The 22,487-nt window shown below is 43.2% G+C and overlaps 2 protein-coding genes across 2 annotated transcripts in view; both read right to left on the reverse strand.

The window, feature by feature from the left end:
• Positions 1-2,831: 2,831 nt before the first annotated feature.
• Positions 2,832-7,778, reverse strand: LOC139183035 (histone H2A type 1-H-like). Its single transcript, XM_070788762.1, has one exon. It carries the CDS (start codon positions 7,495-7,497, stop codon positions 7,054-7,056), a length of 444 nt encoding a protein of 147 aa, XP_070644863.1. The 5' UTR covers positions 7,498-7,778; the 3' UTR covers positions 2,832-7,053.
• An 8,480-nt stretch (positions 7,779-16,258) lies between these two features.
• HEG1 (heart development protein with EGF like domains 1) overlaps positions 16,259-22,487 on the reverse strand; it is an 83,663-nt gene continuing 77,434 nt past the window's right edge. The window contains exon 18 of the mRNA XM_070788759.1: positions 16,259-21,317. Coding sequence (XP_070644860.1) covers positions 21,168-21,317 — 150 coding nt within the window. The 3' untranslated portion in view covers positions 16,259-21,167. The remainder of the gene's footprint in view (positions 21,318-22,487) is intronic.

Here is a 22,487-nt window from a genome sequence, read left to right on the forward strand (position 1 = left end):
CTGAGCTCACTATCTCTTAAAAAGGCTTCTAGCTAAAGTCTCTCTAAAAATTCCAAACTTCTATAAGCTATAGTAAAATATGCTAACTTTACAACATTCCTTAAATCTTTAACTTCTAACTGTTTAAATTATTTCTAAGCTGTAAATTTGGTAAACTCCTTTGCCATAAACATTCTCCTCACAAATAGGCTTCAGATAGCAATCCCTCCCATGGCCTCAAGCTATGGCCTATGTGCTCATCCTGGAACACTCTTTTGTAAAAGTCCTTGAACTAATGTCAATGATTAACTTTATGAATTATTTTCTGAGCACAGCTGCAGAAGGTTTTGTGCCTTCTCATGCTCCTCTCAAGAACAATAAGCACCTTAATATTCCTTTTCAGTCAACTCAGCCGAGCAGAGGAAAAGACAAGTCAGAATTACAAGGCCTAACTCCTTCATCACGGGGCCAATGCCTACAGAATGAGGAGAGGGGTCTGGGGCCATGCCTCCATTTTGTCAGTAATGCCTAACGTGGCTGTTGACATAAAACGAATCCAGATCAGAAGAGAAGTAAAGCTCTCACTGTTTCCAGATGACATGATACTGTACTTAGAAAACCCTAAAGATGCTATCAGAAAATTACTAGAGCTAATCAGTGAATTTATCAAAGTTTTAAGATACAAAATCAATACACAGAAATCACTTGCATTTCTATATACTAACAATGAAAAATCAGAAAGAGAAATTAAGGAATCAATCCCATTCACCATTGTAACAAAAATAATTAAATATCTAGGAATAACCTTACCTAAGAAGACAAAAGAACTGTATACAGAAAATTATAAGACACTTATTAGACTGCAAGGAGTTCCAACCAGTCCATTCTAAAGGAGATCAGCCCTGGGATTTCTTTGGAAGGAATGCTGCTAAAGCTGAAACTCCAGTACTTTGGCCACCTCATGCGAAGAGTTGACTCATTGGAAAAGACTCTGATGCTGGGAGGGATTGGGGGCAGGAGGAGAAGGGGACAACAGAGGATGAGATGGCTGGATGGCATCACAGACTCGATGGACTTTAAGTCTGAGTGAACTCCGGGAGTTGGTGATGGACAGGGAGGCCTGGCGTGCTGCGATTCATGGGGTCACAAAGAGTCGGACATGACTGAGGGACTGAACTGAACTGAATATTTTATTAAGTGGAAAGTAAACATGTTTCAATTTATTTAAACAATTCTGGACATTTAGGTTGCTTTGAATTGTTAACTCTTACAGATCCACAATGAACATCCTTTTGCCCATAACTCTTTCCACATACTAAATTATTTCCTAAGAAAACATTCCCTCAAAGTAGAATGGCTGGGTCAATGGAAATCAACATTTTTATGGCTCTTAGTAAGTCTTGATAAATTTCAAAAGGTGTTTTAAATTTGCTCAGTTCAGTTCAGTTGCTCAGTCGTGTCCGACTTTTTGTGACCCCATGAATTGCAGCACGACAGGCCTCCCTGCCCATCACCAACTCCCGGAGTTCACTCAGACTCACGTCCATCGAGTCAGTGATGCCATCCAGCCATCTCATTCTCTGCCGTCCCCTTCTCCTCCTGCCCCCAATCCCTCCCAGCATCAGAGTCTTTTCCAATGAGTCAACTCTTCGCATGAGGTGGCCAAAGTACTGGAGTTTCAGCTTTAGCATCATTCCTTCCAAAGAAATTCCAGGGCTGATCTCCTTCAGAATGGACTGGTTGGATCTCCTTGCAGTCCAAGGGACTCTCAAGAGTCTTCTCCAACACCACAGTTCAAAAGCATCAATTCTTTGGCACTCAGCCTTCTTCACAGTCCAACTCTTACATCCATACATGACCACAGGAAAAACCATAGCCTTGACTAGACGGACCTTTGTTGGCAAAGTAATGTCTCTGCTTTTGAATATGCTATTTAGGTTGGTCATAACTTTCCTTCCAAGGAGTAAGCGTCTTTTAATTTCATGGCTGCAGTCACCATCTGCAGTGATTTTGGAGCCCCCAAAAATTAAGTCTGACATTGTTTCCACTGTTTCCCCATCTATTTCCCAAGAAGTGATGGGACCAGATGCCATGATCTTTGTTTTCTCAATGTTCAGTTTTAAGCCAACTTTTTCACTCTTCTCTTTCACCTTCGTCAAGAGGCTTTTTAGTTCCTCTTCATTTTCTGCCATAAGGGTGGTGTCATCTGCATATCTGAGGTTATTGATATTTCTCCTGGCAATCTTGATTCCAGCTTGTGCTTCCTCCAGCCCAGCGTTTCTCATGATGTACTCTGCATAGAAGTTAAATAAGCAGTGTAACAATATACAGCCTTGACGTATTCCTTTTCCTATTTGGAACCGGGTGTTGCGTCCTGACCTGCATACAGGTTTCTCAAGAGGCAGATCAGGTGGTCTGGTATTCCCATCTCTTTCAGAATTTTCCACAGTTTATTGTGATCCATACAGTCAAAGGCTTTGGCATAGTCAATAAAGCAGAAATAGATGTTTTTCTGGAACTCTCTTGCTTTTTCCATGATCCAGCAGATGTTGGCAATTTGGTCTCTGGTTCCACTGCCTTTTGTAAAACCAGCTTGAACAACTGGAAGTTCATGGTTCACGTATTGCTGCAGCCTGGCTTGGAGAATTTTGAGCATTACTTTACTAGCGTGTGAGATGAGTGCAATTGTGCGGTAGTTTGAGCATTCTTTAGCATTGCCTTCCTTTGGGATTGGAATAAAAACTGACCTTTTCCAGCCCCATAATCTTTTATGAGAAGGACTCTCATCATAGGGCTTCCCAGGTGGCACTTCCCAATGCAGGGGGCATAAGAGATGTGGGTTCAGTCCCTGGGTCGGGAAGATCCCCTGGAGTAGGAAATGGCAACCCACTCCAGTGTTCTTGCCTGGAGAATCCTATGGACAGAAGAGCCTGGCAGACTAGAGTCTATGGATTCATCAAAGAGTTGGACACAGCTTAGCAACCAAGCTACTTTCATTACTCTCATCAACATTGGGTTTTGATAATTTAATAGTTGAAAAGAGTTTCTCAGATTCATAACAGTCACTAAAGAGGCAGCTTGGTTAGTGGAAAGACCCTGGTCTTTAGAGCCTGACAGTCGTCACAGGGTCAGTATCAGCTTAGCCAGTTGATATTGGTCAACAAGCTACCCAACCCTTCTGAACCTCAAGTTTCTTCATTAATAAAAAGGGAATTATAGCATCTAACATGACCATGATTGTGAGGATGAAATAAAAATGCTAGCTAAACGCTTGGTGCCTAGGCAGGAGTAGTTTCCCTTCCTCTCCTGTTACAAGTGAGTGCTAATATTTTTCATAGCATGTGTCTTGTACTTTCTCTTTTGTCAATCATCTGTGCATGTCCTTGCCCATGTATCTCTTGGGTTCTTAGTGGTCTCTTTTTTAAATTCATTTGTATGAGTGCTGGAATATCAAGATGTATTAACCCCTTCTGTTAGATGTGCTGTAAATCATATTTGGCTTTTAATATTTTTCATTATATGCAGTTTGTATATTTTAAATTAATTAATTTTTTTTTTTCAAAATTCAGTATATTTTATAGAGAGGGTAGATAGCTAGTATAGGTGAATTCAAGTTAATTTAAGGGCAAATACAAATTGAAAATAAGAGGCTTAATTATCCATCCCTTCCTTTTCCTTTTTCTTTTTCAAAAATTTTTTCTCTGTCCTTTTCAAAGGTATGTAAATTTTCTTAATGGCTAAAAACACCCTTTGGCTAGCCTCCTATCTCAAGAATGTTTCCTCAAGGACCTTAGAGTCCTCTTTTTGAAATGTAATCAACCAGGGAAAGTGCTCTGTTTCCCAGTTTTCTGACTCCAGATTGCAAAGCCTACTAATGTAATGGATGTACCCTCTTACCTATGTAACAGGTTTTTTTTTCCCCTCTTTTGAAATCTCTTTAATAAAACATTGCCTGTGTTGAGCACAATGCTTTAAATAAACATGAAGCTTAGTCTATAATAAATTTTCTCTTCTTTTGTTTTAAATTATATTTTCCCAACATTAGTTAACTGGAATATATTTTACAAACCCTTCTCTACTTTAAAAAAATCAGTAAAATTCCCACCAACTACTAGCCTCTCTCCCTATCTGATTTCATGAGTTTTTGCATAACAGCTAGTGATTGTAAGACTAGTAATGAATGTATATGTGAAAAGTTTGTCAGATTCTTTATAATTTCTGAAATTGAGGGACAAAGGTTTATTATTCTATAAAGATACAATGTATTATAAAAATACAATGTATTATAAAAATAAAAATACAAAATATAAGTGGAAAGTTCCACTTATATCTCCCTCTCCACACTAAGCATTGTATTTTTCTTCCTATTGTATTTTCTTCCTATTGTATAGTATTTTATACAATACTATGTTTAAAAAATACATAGTAACTGACTTAATAGGTCAAGATAAACTTTAGTTTAAATCAAGTATTTTCTTTATATCTTTATGTTCTTTCACAGTTGAAGTGTAGCTGAACATGCCATCCCAAACTATGCCACCCCTCTTGTCATAAGGATTATTTTGAACTAATTATTTTTGAGAAATAGCATAGACAGGAGAATTTCTGAAAACAAAAATTATACTTTTGTAAGAGACACTTATAGAGGAAAGCTCCGCTTATATCTCCCTCTCCACACTAAGCAGAGAAGGATGATTCTAAATTGTAAAAAAAAAAAAAAAAAAAGGATTCTGGGACAAAGCACCCACTTTAATCTGCATTGTGTTCAGTGGCTTCAGTCATGCCTGACTCTTTGCGACCCCATGGACTGTAGCCCACCAGCCTCGGTCCATGAGAGTTTCCCTGCAAGAATACTGGAGTGGGTTGCTATGCCCTTCTCCAGGGGATCCTCCAGACCCAGGTATCAAACCTGCATCTCCTGCATTGCAGGTGGATTCTTTACCTGTGAGCCACTGGGGAGGTCCCTTACCTTTGTTTACGATGCATTTTTTGGGAAAACTTCTAACGGCAACCGTGCCCCAAACCCCTACCCTCATACAACTTTGTTTTGTCTTTCATTTCAGTCCCCAAAGGTGTTCAATCTACAGTACAATTGAGCTTATTTCATGTTAGCAAGGTTATGCTCAAAATCCTTCAAGCTAGGCTTCAACGGTACATGAACCAAGAACTTCCATATGTACACACTGGGTTTCAAAGAGGCAGAGAAACCAGAAATCAAATTGCAAACATTCGTTGGATCATGGATAAAGCAAGAGAGTTCCAGAAAAACATCTACTTTTGTTTCATTGACTATACTAAAGCCTTTGACTGTGTGGATCACAACAAACTATGGAGAATTCTTCAGGAGAGGGGAAAACAAGACCACCTTAGCTGTCTCTGAGAAACCTGTATGCAAATCAAGAAGCAACAGTTAGAACTGAACACAGAACAACGGACTGGTTCAAAACTGGGAAAGAAATATGACAAGGCTGTATACTGCTTATTTAACTTCTATGCAGAGTACATCATGTGAAATGCCAGGCTGGATAAATCGCAAGCTGGAATCAAGATTGCCAGGAGAAATATCAACAACCTCAGATATGAAGATTATACCACTCTAACAGAAAGTGAAGAACTAAAGAACCTCCTGAAGAGGGTGAAAGAGTATAGTGAAAAAGATGGCTTAAAACTCAACATTCAAAAAACTAAGATCATGGCATCTGGTACCATCACTGACAGATTTTATTTTTTGGGGCTCCAAAATCACTGAGGATGGTGACTGGAGCCATGAAATTAAAAGACATTTACTCCTTGGAAAAAAAGCTATGACAAACCTAGACAGAATATTAAAAAGCAGAGACACCACTTTGCCAACAAAAGACTGCATAGTCAAGCTATGGTTTTTCCAGTAGTCATGTAGGTATGTGAAAGTTGGACCATAAAGAACGCTGAGCACCAAAGAATTGATGCTTTTAAAACTGTTGTCCTGGAGAGCCTTGAGAATCCCTTGGACTGCAAGGAGATCAAATCAGTCAATCCTAAAGGAAATCAACCCTGAATATTCATTGGAAGGCTGATGCTGAAGCTCCAATACTTTGGCCACCTGATGTGAAGAGCTGACTCACTGGAAAAAATCCTGATGCTGGGAAAGACTGAAGGCAAAAGGAGAAGGAGGAGACCAAGGATGAGATGGTTAGACAGTATCAATGGATATGAATTTGAGAAAACTGAAGGAGATAGCAGAGGTCAGAGGAGCCTGGTGTGCTATAGTCCATTGGGTGGCAAAGATTTAGATTTGACTTAGCAGTTGAACAACAACAAAGACCATATGTAAGGTGGTGGCTTGGGTCGTCTTGAGGAGCTTACTCATTTTTCCTAAGTGTCTCTCATATACACATGAGGTATACATGTTAATAAAAATTTGGTGATTTTGAACTTGTCTTATAGGAGGTCTCAGCCAAGAATTCAAAGGGAAAAATATTTTCTCCCCTCTCCTACACAGTATGAATCAAATCCAGCAACAAACTATTGGTCACACTTATGAAATATATCTATACCAAACCATCATCTATTGCCCCCAGTTTAGGCCAAACCGTCATTATCTCTCAAAAAGACCATTGCAATAGCTTCCTAATTTATATCATTACTTCTAAACTTTGTATTCACCATATAATTGCCTTAGTGAGCTTTCAAAGAAATATAAATTAGGTTATGCCATTCCTTCATTCAAAACCCTTAGAATGATTTATAAAAACATAACATAGCATATAAAACCTACATGATCATAAAGCCCTACATGATCTGATCTCTTCCTGTCTCTGTGAACTCCCTTTCTACCCTTGTTTTCTCTGCTCTTTATCTTCCTTAAATATTCTTGATCTTAAACTTGATCTTTATCTTCTTATCTCAAAATGAATAGATGCCCAAACTGTCTGTATACTTACAAACATAAGAAAAAAATGTTTAACTACATTATTAACCCAGAAATTTGGATTTGAAATGAAAAAAAAAAAAAAAAAACACACACACACACAAAACTTAAAAGTTATTGCAATGGTGGAGGTCCCCATGGACTGTGGTCTGCCAGGCTCCTCTTCAGGGTATTTCCCAGGCAAGCATACTGGAGTGGGTTGACATTTCCTTCTTCAGGGGATCCTTGGCCTTGTGGTGGCTCTCGGTCTTCTTGGGCAGCAGCACCGCCTGGATGTTGGGCAGGACGCCGCCCTGAGCGATGGTGACTTTGCCCAGCAGCTTGTTGAGCTCCTCGTCGTTGCGGATGGCCAGCTGCAGGTGACGCGGGATAATACGGGTCTTCTTGTTGTCCCGGGCCGCGTTGCCCGCCAGCTCCAGGATCTCGGCCGTCAGATACTCCAGCACCGCCGCCAGGTACACTGGCGCGCCGGCCCCGACCCGCTCGGCGTAGTTACCCTTGCGGAGCAGCCGGTGAACACGGCCCACAGGGAACTGGAGCCCAGCTCGCGAGGAGCGTGTCTTGGCTTTGGCACGAGCCTTGCCGCCTTGTTTACCTCGCCCAGACATTATAAGCTTAACTTCACCCCAAACGGCTACCGAAATAGTCTAATTAATTTATTTTTGACTGTATTGGGTCTTTGCTAGGACTTCTCTAGTAGTGGTGAGTGGGGGCTCTTCTCTAGTTGTGGTGCCTGGGCTTTTCACTGTAATGGCTTCTCTTGTTGCAGAGCTCAGGCTCTAGGTAAGTGGGCTTCAGGAGTTGTGGCACTCGGGCTTAGCTTCTTTGCAGCATGTGGGATATTCACATACTAGGGATCAAACCTGTGTCTCCTGCACTAGCAGGCAGATTCTTTACCACTGAACCACCAGGAAAGCCCCCTGCCAGGTGGATTCTGAATCACTGGACCACTAGGGAAGTCCGACAGTTTATATTTTTTATAAAAAGTCTGCCTGTGCTCTGCAACAAGAGAAGCCACTGCAATGAGAAGTCTGTACACTGCAATGAAGACCCAAAACAAGCCTTCAGTTCAGTTCAGTCGCTCAGTCGTGTCTGACTCTTGGCAACCCCGTGAACCGCAGCACACCAGGCCTCCCTGTCCATCACCAACTCTCGGAGTTTACCCAAACTCATGTCCATCGAGTCAGTGATGCCATCCAGCCATCTCATCCTCTGTCTTCCCCTTTTCCTCCCGCCCCCAATCCCTCCCAGCCTCAGGGTCTTTTCCAATGAGTCAACTCTTCGCATGAGGTGGCCAAAGTATTGGAGTTTCAGCTTCAACATCAGTCCTTCCAATGAACACCCAGGACTGATTTTCTTTAGGATGGACTGGTTGGATGTCCTTGCAGTCCAAGGGACTCTGAAGAGTCTTCTCCAATACCACATTTCAAAAGCATCAATTCTTCAGCGCTCAGCTTTCCTCACAGTCCAACTCTCACATCCATACATGACCACTGGAAAAAATATAGCCTCGACTAGACGGACCTTTGTTGGCAAAGTAATGTCTCTGCTTTTGAATATGCTGTCCAGGTTGGTCATAACTTTCCTTCCAAGGAGTAAGCGTCTTTTAATTTCATGGCTGCAGTCACCATCTGCAGTGATTTTGGAGCCCAGAAAAATAAAGTCTGACACTGTTTCCACTGTTTCCTATGAAGTGATGGGACCAGATGCCATGATCTTAGTGTTCTGAATGTTGAGCTTTAAGCCAACTTTTTCACTCTCCTCTTTCACTTTCATCAAGAGGCTTTTGAGTTCCTCTTCACTTTCTGCCATAAGGGTGATGTCATCTGCATATCTGAGGTTATTGATATTTCTCCCAGCAATTTTGATTCCAGCTTGTGCTTCTTCCAGCCCAGCATTTCTCATGATGTACTCTGCAAATGTTAAATAAGCAGGGTGACAATATACAGCCTTGATGTACTCCTTTTCCTATTTGGAACCAGTCTGTTGTTCCATGTCCAGTTCTAACTGTTGCGTCCTGACCTGCATACAGGTTTCTCAAGAGGCAGGTCAGGTGGTCTGGTATTCCCATCTCTTTCAGAATTTTCCACAGTGTATTGTGATCCACACAGTCAAAGGCTTTAGCATAGTCAATAAAGCAGAAATAGATGTTTTTCTATTAAGAAGAGGTGGCAAGAATATACAGAAGAACTGTACAAAAAAAATCTTCACAACCCAGATAATCACAATGGTGTGATCACTTACCTAGAGCCAGACATCCTGGAATGTGAAGTCAAGTGGGCCTTAGAAAGCATCACTATGAACAAAGCTAGTGGAGGTGATGGAATTCCAGTTGAGCTATTTCAAATCCTGAAAGCTGATGCTGTGAACGTGCTGCACTCAATATGCCAGCAAATTTGGAAAACTCAGCAGTGGCCACAGGACTGGAAAAGGGCAGTTTTCATTCCAATCCCAAAGAAAGGCAATGCAAATAATGCTCAAACTACCACACAATTGCATTCATCTCACATGCTAGTAAAGTAATGCCCAAAATTCTCTAAGCCAGGCTTCAGCAATACGTGAACCATGAACTTCCGGATGTTCAAGCTGGTTTTAGAAAAGGCAGAGGAACCAGAGATCAAATTGCCAACATCCACTGGATCATCAAAAAAGCAAGAGAGTTCCAGAAAGCAACCCTTGCCCCCCCCACAAAAAAGAAAAAACTCTATTCCTTTTTCAGCTAAGAACCGAGAGGTCTCTGATAACACTGTTTACATTGGATAAGGGGAGCCTTCTCTGAGGTTTTAGAATTTTATAGTGGTCTCCTGGTATCTGTAGGGGATTGTTTTAAAGACCCTACCCCCTACAGATACCAAAATCTGAGAATGCTCAAGTTTCTTATATAACAGATTTTTCATGTAACCTATAAGCACTCTCCCATATACTTAAATTTTTTTTTTCTTTTGGCTGCACTGCATGGCTTGTGAGATCTTAATTCTCCAACCAGGGAATGAACCAAGGTCCCTAACAGTAAATGCACCAAGTCCAAATCTCTGGACAGTCAGTGAACTTCCCCCTCTCATATACTTCAAATCATGTCTAGATTACTTATAATACCTAATACAATGTAAATGCTATGAAAATAGCTGTGAATAGCATACTCCTTCATGCATACACACATACACACATTTGTCAGTGAACAGCAAATTCAAGTTTTGCTCTTTGGAACTTTCTGGAAATAAAAAATAAAATTTCAGTCCATGGTTGGTTTAATTTCTGGATATGAAACCCGTGGATATGGAGGAGCTACTGTACATAAATATATTTTAGTAAATTAGCAGAACCTTTGAACAAGTAGGGAATATACAATAATTTTCAAGTGCTCTTGGAATCCTTTTAGTCTTTGGCTCACCAAGCTTCATAAGGGGTACTTGGGAGGTATGGTTGATAGAATTTACTCTATCTGAGGCTGCTCAGCATCTTTGATCCCCACTGCCTGTATTTGCAGATCTCCTCTATCAAGTCTTGCTGCTCCAAGATAGACGCCAAGATCTCACTTTCATAGCCTTTCTTGTCTTTGGGGTGCAAGCCTACGACTTAGCACCATAAATCAGGGCTTCCTCACATGACATATATTTAGAAGAGGAAATAAAAGGTACCAGCACCAGATGGAGGCAGAAACCTGAGGCACCAGCACTGTGCCAGGGGGCGGTGGTGTAAGCTGTGGCTCTGGATGGAGCAGTGGCGGCAGGGGGTTGTCTCTGCTGGAGTTCTCACTCCTGCAGCATGATCTGCTATTGTTCTTCCAAGGCCCTCCTGGAGATTCTGAGAGACACCTAAAGTTCTTTAATAAACCAAACGGAGTGAATGCTCATCTCTGCAACCAAGAACCCCAACTAACACTGAAAATTACTACAGTCAGGATTTAAGGTTTTTCTCTTCCCAAGAAAACAATAATAATAGTACCTGGCACCTACTGAGTGCCTACAATATGCCAGGAACTGTTAGGATAGCTATATTTAGATCCATACATATACATACACACATATACATTCTTTTGATAGTTCTAAAAGTTACATATTCTTGTCTCATTTTCCTTTTATAATAATTTGATTTATTTTTGGCTGTGCTGGGCCTTTCTTGCTGCATGGGCTTTTCCCTAGATGCGGTGAGCAAGTGCCACTCTCTAGCTGCAGTGCGCTGGCTTCTCACTGCTGTGGCTATGATGCACAAGCTCCCACAGTAGAGGCTCTGGGCTCTAGAGCACAGGCTCAATCGTTGTGGTGCAAGGCTTAGTTGTTCCATGGCACGTGGGATCTTCCCAGATTAGGAATCGAATCTGTGTCTCCTGTGTTGGTAGGTGGATTCTTTACCACTGAGTTCCCAGGAAAGCCCCTCATTTTCCTTTTTAAATGAATAATTTTATTGTTCTTATTAAAATGACTCATGTTAAGATAAATTCAAGCAACATGGAAAAGTACAAAGAAGAAAGGAAAGGTACCCATGATCCATAACCAGCATTAATATTTAGAAGACAACATGTGAGACACCTCTCTCTGTGCAGGGAGACTGATAGTGGGGGAGAGAGAATAGCTGGAGATAGATAGTTGAGTAGGTATAATTTTATAAGCACGACGTTATAACATAGAAACTCTTTTTTCAATTGGAACAAGACATTTAGTTTTTCATTTGAATTAACAGAAGAACCAGATGATGTGAAAATGAAATAATTATTCAACTTAGAAAAAAACGTGTCTTTACCATAAGCAATATTAGTTCCAAGGATACTCCTCCAAAATTAAGAAAAAAATCATGAAAACTCATAGATATGCTATTTTATAAACTTAGTTAACTTTAAATAGTATTTTTTGATCTATCTGCTATGAAAAATAAGGAAAAGAGTATCTTATTCTCCTATACCTCCTGTTTTTGTTACTTCCATTATTTTTACTTTCTGTAACCTTTATGCTGCTACTGCTAAGTCACTTCAATCGTGTCTGACTCTGTGCGACCCCATAGACAGCAGCCTACCAGGCTCCCCTGTCCCTGGGATTCTCCAGGCAAGAACACTGGAGTGGGTTGCCATTTCCTTCTCCAATGCGTGAAAGTGAAGAGTGAAAGGGAAGTCGCTCAGTCGTGTCCGACTCTCAGCAACCCCATGGACTGCAGCCTCCCAGGCTCCTCCGCCCATTCTTTCATTTTCTTAATCCCATGTCTTTATTCTCTAACCAGATCCAGTATGTATCCCTCATAGTTGATCCATTTCCAAATTCAGTGTTTCGGTTTCTCACTTGGTTAGCAGCACTTCACTATGGAGTGCTTTTTCTTGGGCGCTGGGTTCCCTGAAATCTTTTCTTTTGGATGATCTCTGTTGCTTTCATTATTAAGAGGATAAACTTGTAGATACTGCTTCATGCCTTCAAGTTTTGTGTTACTGTGAAGAAGTGTGGAACCAGTCAGATTCAACCCTTTTGAAGAAGACTTCCTTTACATACCAAACATTAATCTGGTCTTAAAAATGGAAAAAAAAAAAAAAAAAACCACCATCCCTCCATGAACAGGATTTGTAAACCATTGCCAAGATGAACTCACTAACAAGTGTCCCAGGCCTCACAGTCTATGATACTATGTATGTGCACTCAGCTGCTTGGTTGTCTCAATCTTTGCAACCCATGGACTGCAGCCCGCTGGGCTCCTCTGTCCATGGAATTTTCCAGGTAAGAATACTGGAGTGGGTTGCCATTTCCTCCTCCAAACTTGTGTCTCCTGCATTGGCAGGTGGATTCTTTACCACTTGAGTCACCTGGGAAGCCCCTATGATACTAGGAGAACCAGTGAAACCTCTCCTTATTTCCCCAGGTAGGACGACTATATCCCAGTTCCTTGGTCTTTAGAAAGGAATCAACCTCATTGTGAAATGGGGACAATTGATGAGGAAGTGAGAGACAAGATCGTCCACGGTGAGGGTGACGGGTGTTGGAGAGTCAGGAAAGCTGAACCTTGTTCCTCAGTTAATCTAGTTATCACTGAGCTAAATATAGATCAGGTTCTATGCAGATTATAAAATTATAGCGCATTTCCCCAAACAAGTTTTGTCTTCTTGATGGTACTAGTATCACTATGATAATGACTTACAATAAAATTTAACAACTACTGTGAAGTAAGCAGGAGGAAAGGGCGGAGGAATAAATATTCTAGCTCCATGTGAACCATAGGGTTTCCCAGGTGGCACTAGTGGTAAAGAACCGGCCTGCCAATGCAGGAAACAGAACCTTGGGTTCGATCCCTGGGTGGGGAAAATTTCCTGGAGAAGGGAATGGCAATCCACTCCAGTACTCTTGCCTGGAGAATCCCATGTCCAGAGGAACCTGGCGGGCTACAGCCCATAGTGTCGCAAAGAGTTGAACACGACTGAAGTGCCTTAGCACAGCACAGCACATCTGAACAAGACACCTGCTTCAAGCATGCCCATCACAGACTCATGCTTCAAGCATGCCCATCATGCCCATAACACACACACATCAATGCCTGCTTCATCCCACGGTCATAGCTAAATGATATATCCCATCACGGAGATACACTTTAGAGATATCCTACCATTTAATCTCTCAACACACCTCTGAATTAGGAATGATCTCTATTGCTATTTATAGAGGAGTAAACTCAGGATCAGACTAGTTAGGAAACCCATCAAGGGCACACAGCTAATAAGCAGTAGTGATGAGTTTCAAATCTAGGTTATTCTGGTTCAAAATCTCACTCATATCACAAAGTCTCAATTGACGGACTTGGAAAATATGAGCCACTCACTAAGTGTTTCTGATTTGAATTTTTATAAAACAAACCTGAAACAACTTAGTTGAAGAACTGTAGTGATATAAATGTTCCGTGGCATTGAACAAAGAATCAAGGAATTCACACGAAGGGTAGTAACTAGTGTTCCTTTCATCCTCATTAATGTCCAAGCCCAGTAAGCAAGAGGCTATGTTCCTCTTAGTCACTCAGGGTCCCAGGCCAATAGTATTTCAACACATATTTCCACAACTGCTGAGGCTACAGAAATGAACACCACACCAGCTCTTAAAGTGTTTTCCCAGAAGTGACACATCTCACTTCCCTTCACATTTCTTTGGCCAAAACCAGTCACACAGCCGTATTTCAAAGCGGGTGGTAAAGCACAGCTACCACATGCCTGGAAGGAAGAAAGGGGAAGTATCTGGCGAACAGCGGAAAGCCCCTTCTGACCTCTAGGGAACCACTCACCTGTGTTCAGTCCCTTTGATCTTGTCTTTTTTCCCGAATGGAACATAAAGGGAAGCATACAGTGGGTAGCCATTTACAGCTGGCTCTTTTCGCGCAGCAGGATATTTGTGAGACCCATCCGCGGTGCTGCCTGTTGAGGTAGTTTGTTCCTTTTATTTGGCGAGTGACATTTCATTGTCCAGTTGTTCCATAATTCATCAGGTGAAGGGCTTTCTAGCGGATCTTTAGTGTTTAGTCCACAAATGCCTGCCTGGGCCTTGTTTGCTACCAGAGATTTTTGTTAAGAGTTCCTGTTCAGTTACATGTAATGGCTGCATATTTACCTAACATCAGCTGGTCATCAGCCTGCAGCTACTAGAGGGGGTAGGTCTCCAGGAACTTTAACTTCCATATACGTCTTCTATTGGATGATTCATCCACCCACTCACCTGTTCTTTGTTTTACTGAATATCTGCTAGGTGCCAGGCATTGAGCATATCACGTGGAAAGGTCAGTCTGGGTTCCTACTTGTATAGAACTTATACTTTTTAGCCCATTAATCCCTTCATGATGGGTGAAGCAGGCTGGAGGAGGGAAGGGGAAATGACAAGAACTCTTTGATGGCAAGACCAAGGTCTTTGGGTCTAGTTACTAGTCAGTTTGAAATGACACATTAATCTTGTAATTGTCTTTCTTTTGGTGACAAGATGGCCCTACTGAAGAGAACCCATCTGTGTATGTTTCTTTGTAGTTTACAGTGTTTTCATATGAATTCTCCCTTTTCATCCTCACAACAACTCTGGGAGAGGCAATACTTATTATCCCCACTTCCTTGATCAGGTCAGGTAATTGAGGCTCAGAGAAATGAGCAGACTCTTAGGCCTGACATCACGATCTGGAAAAAAACATCCAGGACACTATTAGGGAGTGTCTCATACCAGCTTGTTAGAGCCTGGGCCTTCTGGTGATGCTGTAAGTTTTTATGAGGTCTATAAATATCTACCTGCATTTCTTTTTCCTGGCATCTCTCTCGTATCTAACCTGAAGTTCATGTTTGTTTTGTCAGGTGGCTTCAGGTCAACACCATTTAGTTATGAGGGTTTAAAAGTTGTCCTGGCTGATATCAAGACAGGAGGACTCTGGCCTATATAATCTCTATATCATGCCCCTTACCTTTCATTACTTCCCAAACAATTGGAAAATGAGTGTGCCCTGCTGGAGTCATTTAAGTCCAAAGGTCTAAAAATAGTTTCTAGATTGTTACTTACTGGCAAATCAGTCCTGAGGTGAAGGCTCAACATGGCCAGGTCAGAGGTATAGGCAGGACAAGCACTCAGGCTAGCGTGTGGGTGGACAGCACCTAAACAGCTCCCGGGGGAGAGTGGGTGTGGACATGCTGTGATGTTTACAGTCTGGCTGAGCTGATTCGGAATGTGAACAGGGTCAGAGTCAGCAGATTCTGCCAAGGTCTCATGGGGGATTAAATGATGGGACAGAAAGCAGTGTGCTGCTCATTTCCATTCAGAGATGTTTGGTGGGCTGCAACCCTGATCTAAGCTGCCAAAAGGTCACCTTCATGTCCCAAGCTGCTATTACTGGCGTCTCCTAATGCCAAGGTTACTGTCACAAAGCATCTGAAAGGCTCATCCATCCCTGTCATGAAAGGCCCTCAGTAAGTAATTAATGAACAATCAGCCAAGCTGCCACACTCATTGGCCATGTAAATATGAGGCCCACAGCTCATCATCTTCAAGCTCCAACATCTCTCGACCACAGGTCACAGATATGCTTACTTTACCTTCTCCTCTGAAACCTGAAGAGTGGGCACCCGGTGGTGGGAGGCATTCAGGAGGAAATTTTCTGTGTCCGAAGATTGGTTACCGGCTCTCTCCAACACACAGAAAGAACAGCAAACAAAGCAGGTGTTATCCTGAAGTAGGCTTTTCATCATTTAGGTCAATCCATCTGCCCATCCATCCATCATCAAGAGCATATTTCCTCACCCATAGCACTGAGCATACGAAATGGCTCAACCCCTGCTCTGCCATTAGAGTTCATGGTGTAGCTCCAGCGTTTAAATGATGCCCTCATGAAAACAAACCTGTTGTACTCTGAGGTGGTGTGTTTGTTATCACCAGAAAAACACAGTGAAAATGATATTGATTTTATTGCATTATTTTACTGACTAGAACGCCAGACTTAATAGTGGGTATAAGTATAAAAATAATCGAATTCTTACAAATAATATTTTGCTGCTACAGTACTGAATAATTAGTGAAGGTTGCAATTATAATACAACTTTAAATAACATTCTTATAATGGATTTAACACAATCAACCAGGGGCTAAGGTTTAAAGGTCTGCAAAGAGAAATTTGGGACAATGTGAAAACTCAAGAAGTTAATTTTCCAGCTACAGGTTTCATTTAACCAAAAATCCAACAACACAAACATTAACAAAACTCACAGCAACCCCTGATGAGAGGTCTTTTAAGAAACAGGCAAAATAATACAGAAACCTGGGTTAGTTTCCCAGGTAGACTGGTTCCATCCCATCCCTGTCTCGTCCCATCCTTCCTCCCCAAAAACTCTGCACCCGAAGTGCACTATTATGTATCCAAGAGAGAAAAAAAAAAAAAAAAGGTAAAGCCAGAATCTAACATACAATTTCTTTTAAATGTGCTCTTTACAATGCCTAGAAGACAGAGCCAGTATAAGATACGTCTCTTTTTAGACCTCAATTGTCCCCTTAAGTTGCACAGGGTTTTCTGTGAGCACTTTAAATCAAATAGGATGGATTATAACACACTTGAAAAGATACTTTAGCACAACAAATTAACTGACATTTAATACCTTAATCTTTCTGGGGATTCAAGAAAAGAAAAAGAATACATACTCAACAGCCAACTCTACAAAACTGTATCTGTTTCCAAGAATGCACAGGAGAACCTCTGAATGACGCTTTGTCAAGAAGGAAGGAATGGAATGTCCCTTCTAATCCCCACAGTTTCACACAGAAAAGAATCTCTCTGATATTAAGGGTGGTGTTCAATAAGATACAAAATACTGAGATACTGAACTTTGCATTCTTCCTCTCTCTGAAGAAGTGCTCTAGTTTTGAAATCAGTGTATCTTAGAACCATGGGTCAAAACCCTAATTTGGGGTGTATTTCACTTCACTTTTTTTCCTTCAACTAAACTAAGCCAGGAACAGTTGGCCTGGACACCACTCTAGCTTCTGCCAGTAGCACTCACAGTTACAGCAACAGGATGCCCCGACAGTGGGCAAGATGGCTTAATGGGGGCTCCAAAAAGTCACATGTGAGGACTGACCCTGATGTGTCTACTCTGGGAACTTTTATATCTGAATGAACATCATCCTTCAAAGACATTTTCGTGGGCAGCCATCCCGTCTTATCTTTGCAAAGACGTTGCCCTCTCATTTGGGCCAACATTAAGAACGACCTCTTCAAGAACTTAAGTTACATCTTAGTTCTTGACCTCAAATGCTGATAACTCAGCTTGATTACATTCTCCACTCAGCAATTTTGGCTCTAAATGACTTAGCTGCTTCTGAAAACAAACTTTTGTCAAAGGAGGAAGATTTGTCAGCATCTAAGACATTCAACTGAATAGGTTCCAGACTCTGATAATATTCACAAAAACATGCTTCCAATATGTGGGAAACACAGCCTCACCACAGGAACAGGGCAAGGCAGCACTCAGAAGGATGACTAAGTCTGGCCACGTCTGTCAAAAACCCAGGTCATCACCATACACTTCCTTCATCCAAAGCCACGTACCAATATGCTCCTTGCTAATAAGCATGAGCCAGCCACTATTAACAATGACCACAAGCATCCAAGCAATACATGTAAGGACCTGAAAGGACTTTTCAACATTTTGTTTTTGCACTTTATGGCATTAGTTTAGCTACTGCTTACCAATATTAAACACAACTTTTAAGCCCACTCTCTCAAGCTCTCTTTGATACTGGATGGTGAGGCATCTGCCAGGGAGGTGAGGCAAGAGGTACAGTGGGAAGAGGGAGCCAGGCAGAGGGTATGGGTCCTGGCTCTCTAAGCCAAGGTATTGATCCCCTCTGAAGGTTCCCATGTCCGAGAAATGGGCCCTCTCATGCCCACCTCACAAGGGTGGGGTGAGACCAAGTACTCTGCACAGAGCCTGGCTCTGCTGGGAACACATGAGATGCTCACTGGGACTATTTAGGCTTTCTAAAATGTCTTTAGCAAGGCTGGGTCATGGGGCAAAAAATAAAAGACACCAGATTTCAGACCCTCTGGAGCTTCAGCAGACTCCACAGATGATGGTAGGCCCCAGTGAGCACTGCCCTGCTCTGAGAGTCACCACGCTCTGGCATGCTGCATGACACGGTGGTTCCATGCAGCCCCACACTTTCCTACTGAGGTCTGAGCGTCTTATGGGCAGCTTCCTCAAGTGGGGCCCCACACAGGACCATGGCATTTCTGTGAGCAGGAATCACTCCAGGTGCGTGGACTAACCTGAACCTGTGCCTGGGCTTCTGGTCACCAGGGGAGCATCCAGCCTGTCCCCTCAGTCCCGGGGCTGTTGCCCCACCAGCTGTTTCCCAGCTCAGGGAGGACCTTTCTGAAAGTATTTTAACCCCAAGCAGGAATGAAGCCGGCCTCTCCCTTCCTCACCCAGGTGGGCAGCCAGCACTGGCACCCTAAGCCCCCACCCCTGCAAGCCGCCTAGCAACTGCATATGTGATGTGACCTCAGCCTTGCAGGGTGCCTCCGTTTTTCACAGTCCAAGAAAAAACAACTCTCTCAATCCACTTCACATGCATAAAACCACTCCCAGGAAAGCCTCTTTGAAACTCACAGCACACTCTGTTCTGGACGTTGGGATTCTGCTCCACAACACTCTGGGGACAGAACGCTTCATTCGGTGAAGAGTATAGCTTCTGGCCCCGGGCACAGGAGATGACCTGCCAGCTGTGATGTCAGCTGCAGGTGGTGGGCTTGTATGCCTGGGGACGGCCCCCACTGCGGCCCCGGGTCCCGGGGGCCAGCAAGGCTCTGCAGCAGGAGCCCAGAAGCAGCAGCTCCTCGCGGCCCGGCTTGCTGGCTCAGGTGAGCTGAGGCTAGGAGCTCGAGCTCTCCAGTTAGATGAGAGCCCACGAGGCACAGAAAGGCATGTCTGGTTGCACGGAGAGAGGCAAGACCCAAGATCTCTAACAGGTGATGCTATGTTAAGTTCGCACCCACTGACAAAAAGCAGGGTTCTTTCCATGTGTCTCATGAGATGAATGCAATTTAAGCACTAAGTGATCACACCTGAAGAGTAACCTGGCCGCGGTGGGGCGACGGTGACTTGTGCAGACCTCGGGACTCAGGAATTTGCACTCAAAACCATTAGGACGGGGATTACACTAGGATTAGATTCATTCTGAAGAGATTAGAGAACCCTGAAGGAACAACCATGCCTGGGCTAGAACGGTCTCCAAAGGCTGCACCATTTCCAGAAGTGTGGGTGTCACTGCACTCCAAGCTTTAGGATGAGAACAGTTATTTTACTTCTGTGTTCACTTCATCCCGAACCAGGATGTTCAAAAGCAGATGACAAAGATCATGGGTCCACAGCAGCAGGTAAAGGCACAGCATTGGCTATGCCCTCCTGGCAGGACCCACGCCACAGCCTCATACAAATGTGTGGAGCCGCCTCCCCGCAGGCAGATGCTCCATTCCCTAAACAGCCAGCAATCTTTAGTTCTCAGATGCTAACTTGAATTACACCCCTGTTTCAGGAGGGAACTCCATAGTAGTAGAGAGAGTTACAAATTACTGTTTGAGAGAAAATAAGTTATTTCTTCAATGAATAAATAGCTTTGAGTGGTTGGCTGAACCAACCAACCAACTCTGAGTTTGTGGACGAGATCAGGGCTCCTAGCAAAGATGCGCACTGGTGGGTAAGCAGACATGCGTGTAGTTCCAGCCCAGCTCCCCGTTCTTCCTTGGGAACCGCATACCTGGCTTCCCAAAGCACTGGCGTCTCAGAAAATGGACACACCTGTTCAGCCCATTTCCTGAAGCACATTCAGCTGCTTTTCCATTAGTGGTGAAGTACCTACCAGCTTGGACCCAACCTGCATTCAGACTTCTCCACACACAGGAGCCTTGGCCTCGAGGGTGGAGGTCTGAGCCCACACCCCGTGCAGTGCCCTCAGGGCCAGCACCTTCCCCCAGGGTCCTTGCCCAGTGCCCATAGGGCTCACCATGGGGCGGCTAGATGCCTCAAACTAGAATCAAATGAAACTTGTTTTGCTCTGATCCAGATATGAATGGTAACATGAGAAGTAACCGCAAAGGAATAATCCTAGATAAATGTGTCCCTTTGAATGAAGAAAACAAACTGGAGCTGTGTGCTTTGCCTCACAAGTTTCAGTTCCTCCCTTTGGGGTTGTTTGGAGAACGTTGCACAAGAAGACTTGGGAGCGTGTGAAAATGCTGCATGCATGTTAACCTGCAGCAATTCCAAACACTAGTGGCATGTCCTTCAGCATCTACTGTTCAGCATGTAGCTACTGGGCAGGAAGACAACGAAAGAGCATTTCACTGTAAATGAATCACTGAATAGAGTCCTATGGAAGTGTCTGAGGAGAAGAGGCCTTCTTTCTAGAGCAGTCTTGGAAAGAATCCGAAAGGAGGCCTCCCTCCCTCCTTCTGCATTTACTAAAGTGCAAACTGAGGAAAACCTGGGTTCCTGCACAGATGCCTAGTGATCAGCCCTAACAGCCCTAACAGCCACTCCAGAGCTGTGGCCATGCTGTGGTCACGCGGGGACTTGAATGGATTGGCCCGTGTTCACATTCACAGTAGCAATGAAGGTGCCGGGTGAGCAGCCTGCAGTTCCACATCCAGGGGCTCCAGCTGTCCCCTCCACTGTGGTCACGTCCCCCCGTGCCCATCCCCTTTCTGCTGCCTGCTCAGGGATGGCTCCACTAGTCCTGGGAGCGGCCCCAGGGTGGTGCTCCCCTGGTGCAGTCAGAGCAATGGGCCCCTCTCTCTTCTGCATTTAGAAGTAGTCTCTTCTCCTGCTCTCATCACTGATGAAAGATGGGTTATACTGTCCGGGGAAAATGCAAGAGTGCCGTGATCCTGGCAATCCAGTGTAGGCCGGGTAGAGTCCATTTCGTTCAAGTTCAGGATTCCTTACACTTGAGGGCTGGTGGCCAAAGAGAAAAGAAGAAAAATCAATTTAATCTTAGGTTTAAATCTAATAGATAACAAAAAAAGAAACAACGAATGCTACATTTTGATGAATTTAAAATGGAGGCAGCTATACTTAGTATGAGAAACGCTGGGCTGGAAGAAGCACAAGCTGGAATCAAGATTGCCAGGAGAAATATCAATAACCTCAGATATACAGATGACACCACCCTTATGGCAGAAAGTGAAGAGGAACTAAAAAGCCTCTTGATGAAAGTGAAAGAGGAGAGTGAAAAAGTTGGCTTAAAACTGAATATTGAGAACACTAAGATCATGGCATCTGGTCCCATCACTTCATGGCAAATAGATGGGGAAACCGTGGAAACAGTGTCAGCCTTTGTTTTTTTGGGCTCCAAAATCACTGCAGATGGTGACTGCAGCCATGAAATTAAAAGACACTTACTCCTTGGAAGGAAAGTTATGACCAACCTAGATAGCATATTCAAAGGCAGGGACATTACTTTGCCAACAAAGGTCCGTCTAGTCAAGGCTATGGTTTTTCCTGTGGTCATGTATGGATGTGAGAGTTGGACTGTGAAGAAGGCTGAGCGCCAAAGAATTGATGCTTTTGAAGTGTGGTGTTGGAGAAGACTCTTGAGAGTCCCTTGGACTGCAAGGACATCCAACCAGTCCATCCTAAAGGAGATCAGTCCTGGGTGTTCTTTGGAAGGACTGATGCTGAAGCTGAAACTCCAATACCAAAGCCACCTCATGCGAAGAGTTGACTCATTGGAAAAGACCCTGATCCTGGGGCAGGAGGAGAAGGGGACGACAGAGGATGAGATGGCTGGATGGCATCACTGACTCGAAGGACATGAGTTTGGGTGAACTCCGGGAGTTGGTGATGGACAGGGAGGCCTGGTGTGCTGCAATTCATGGGGTCACAAAGAGTCGGACACGACTGAGCAACTGGACTGAACTGAACTGAACTGATACTTTGCAGAGCAAGGTCTCACCTACAAGTCAGGACCTCCCAGATTGTCTCTTTATGGAACCTGGGACCCTTTGCCCATATTTTAAGGGCAGAGTTTTAGAAACATTATATAATCAAGAGCAGCCCAGTGACCCAGACCTGGGTTAATTATTCCCTTGATTATTATCAAAAGTAATGATTATCTGATTACTA

This window comes from Bos indicus, chromosome 1, assembly GCF_029378745.1.
Source record: "Bos indicus isolate NIAB-ARS_2022 breed Sahiwal x Tharparkar chromosome 1, NIAB-ARS_B.indTharparkar_mat_pri_1.0, whole genome shotgun sequence".
NCBI classification, from domain to species: domain Eukaryota; kingdom Metazoa; phylum Chordata; class Mammalia; order Artiodactyla; family Bovidae; genus Bos; species Bos indicus.

Bases quoted from the DNA above. Each gene is read 5' to 3' on its own strand.
- LOC139183035 (XM_070788762.1), bottom strand. From the start codon at position 7,497: ATGTCTGGGCGAGGTAAACAAGGCGGCAAGGCTCGTGCCAAAGCCAAG.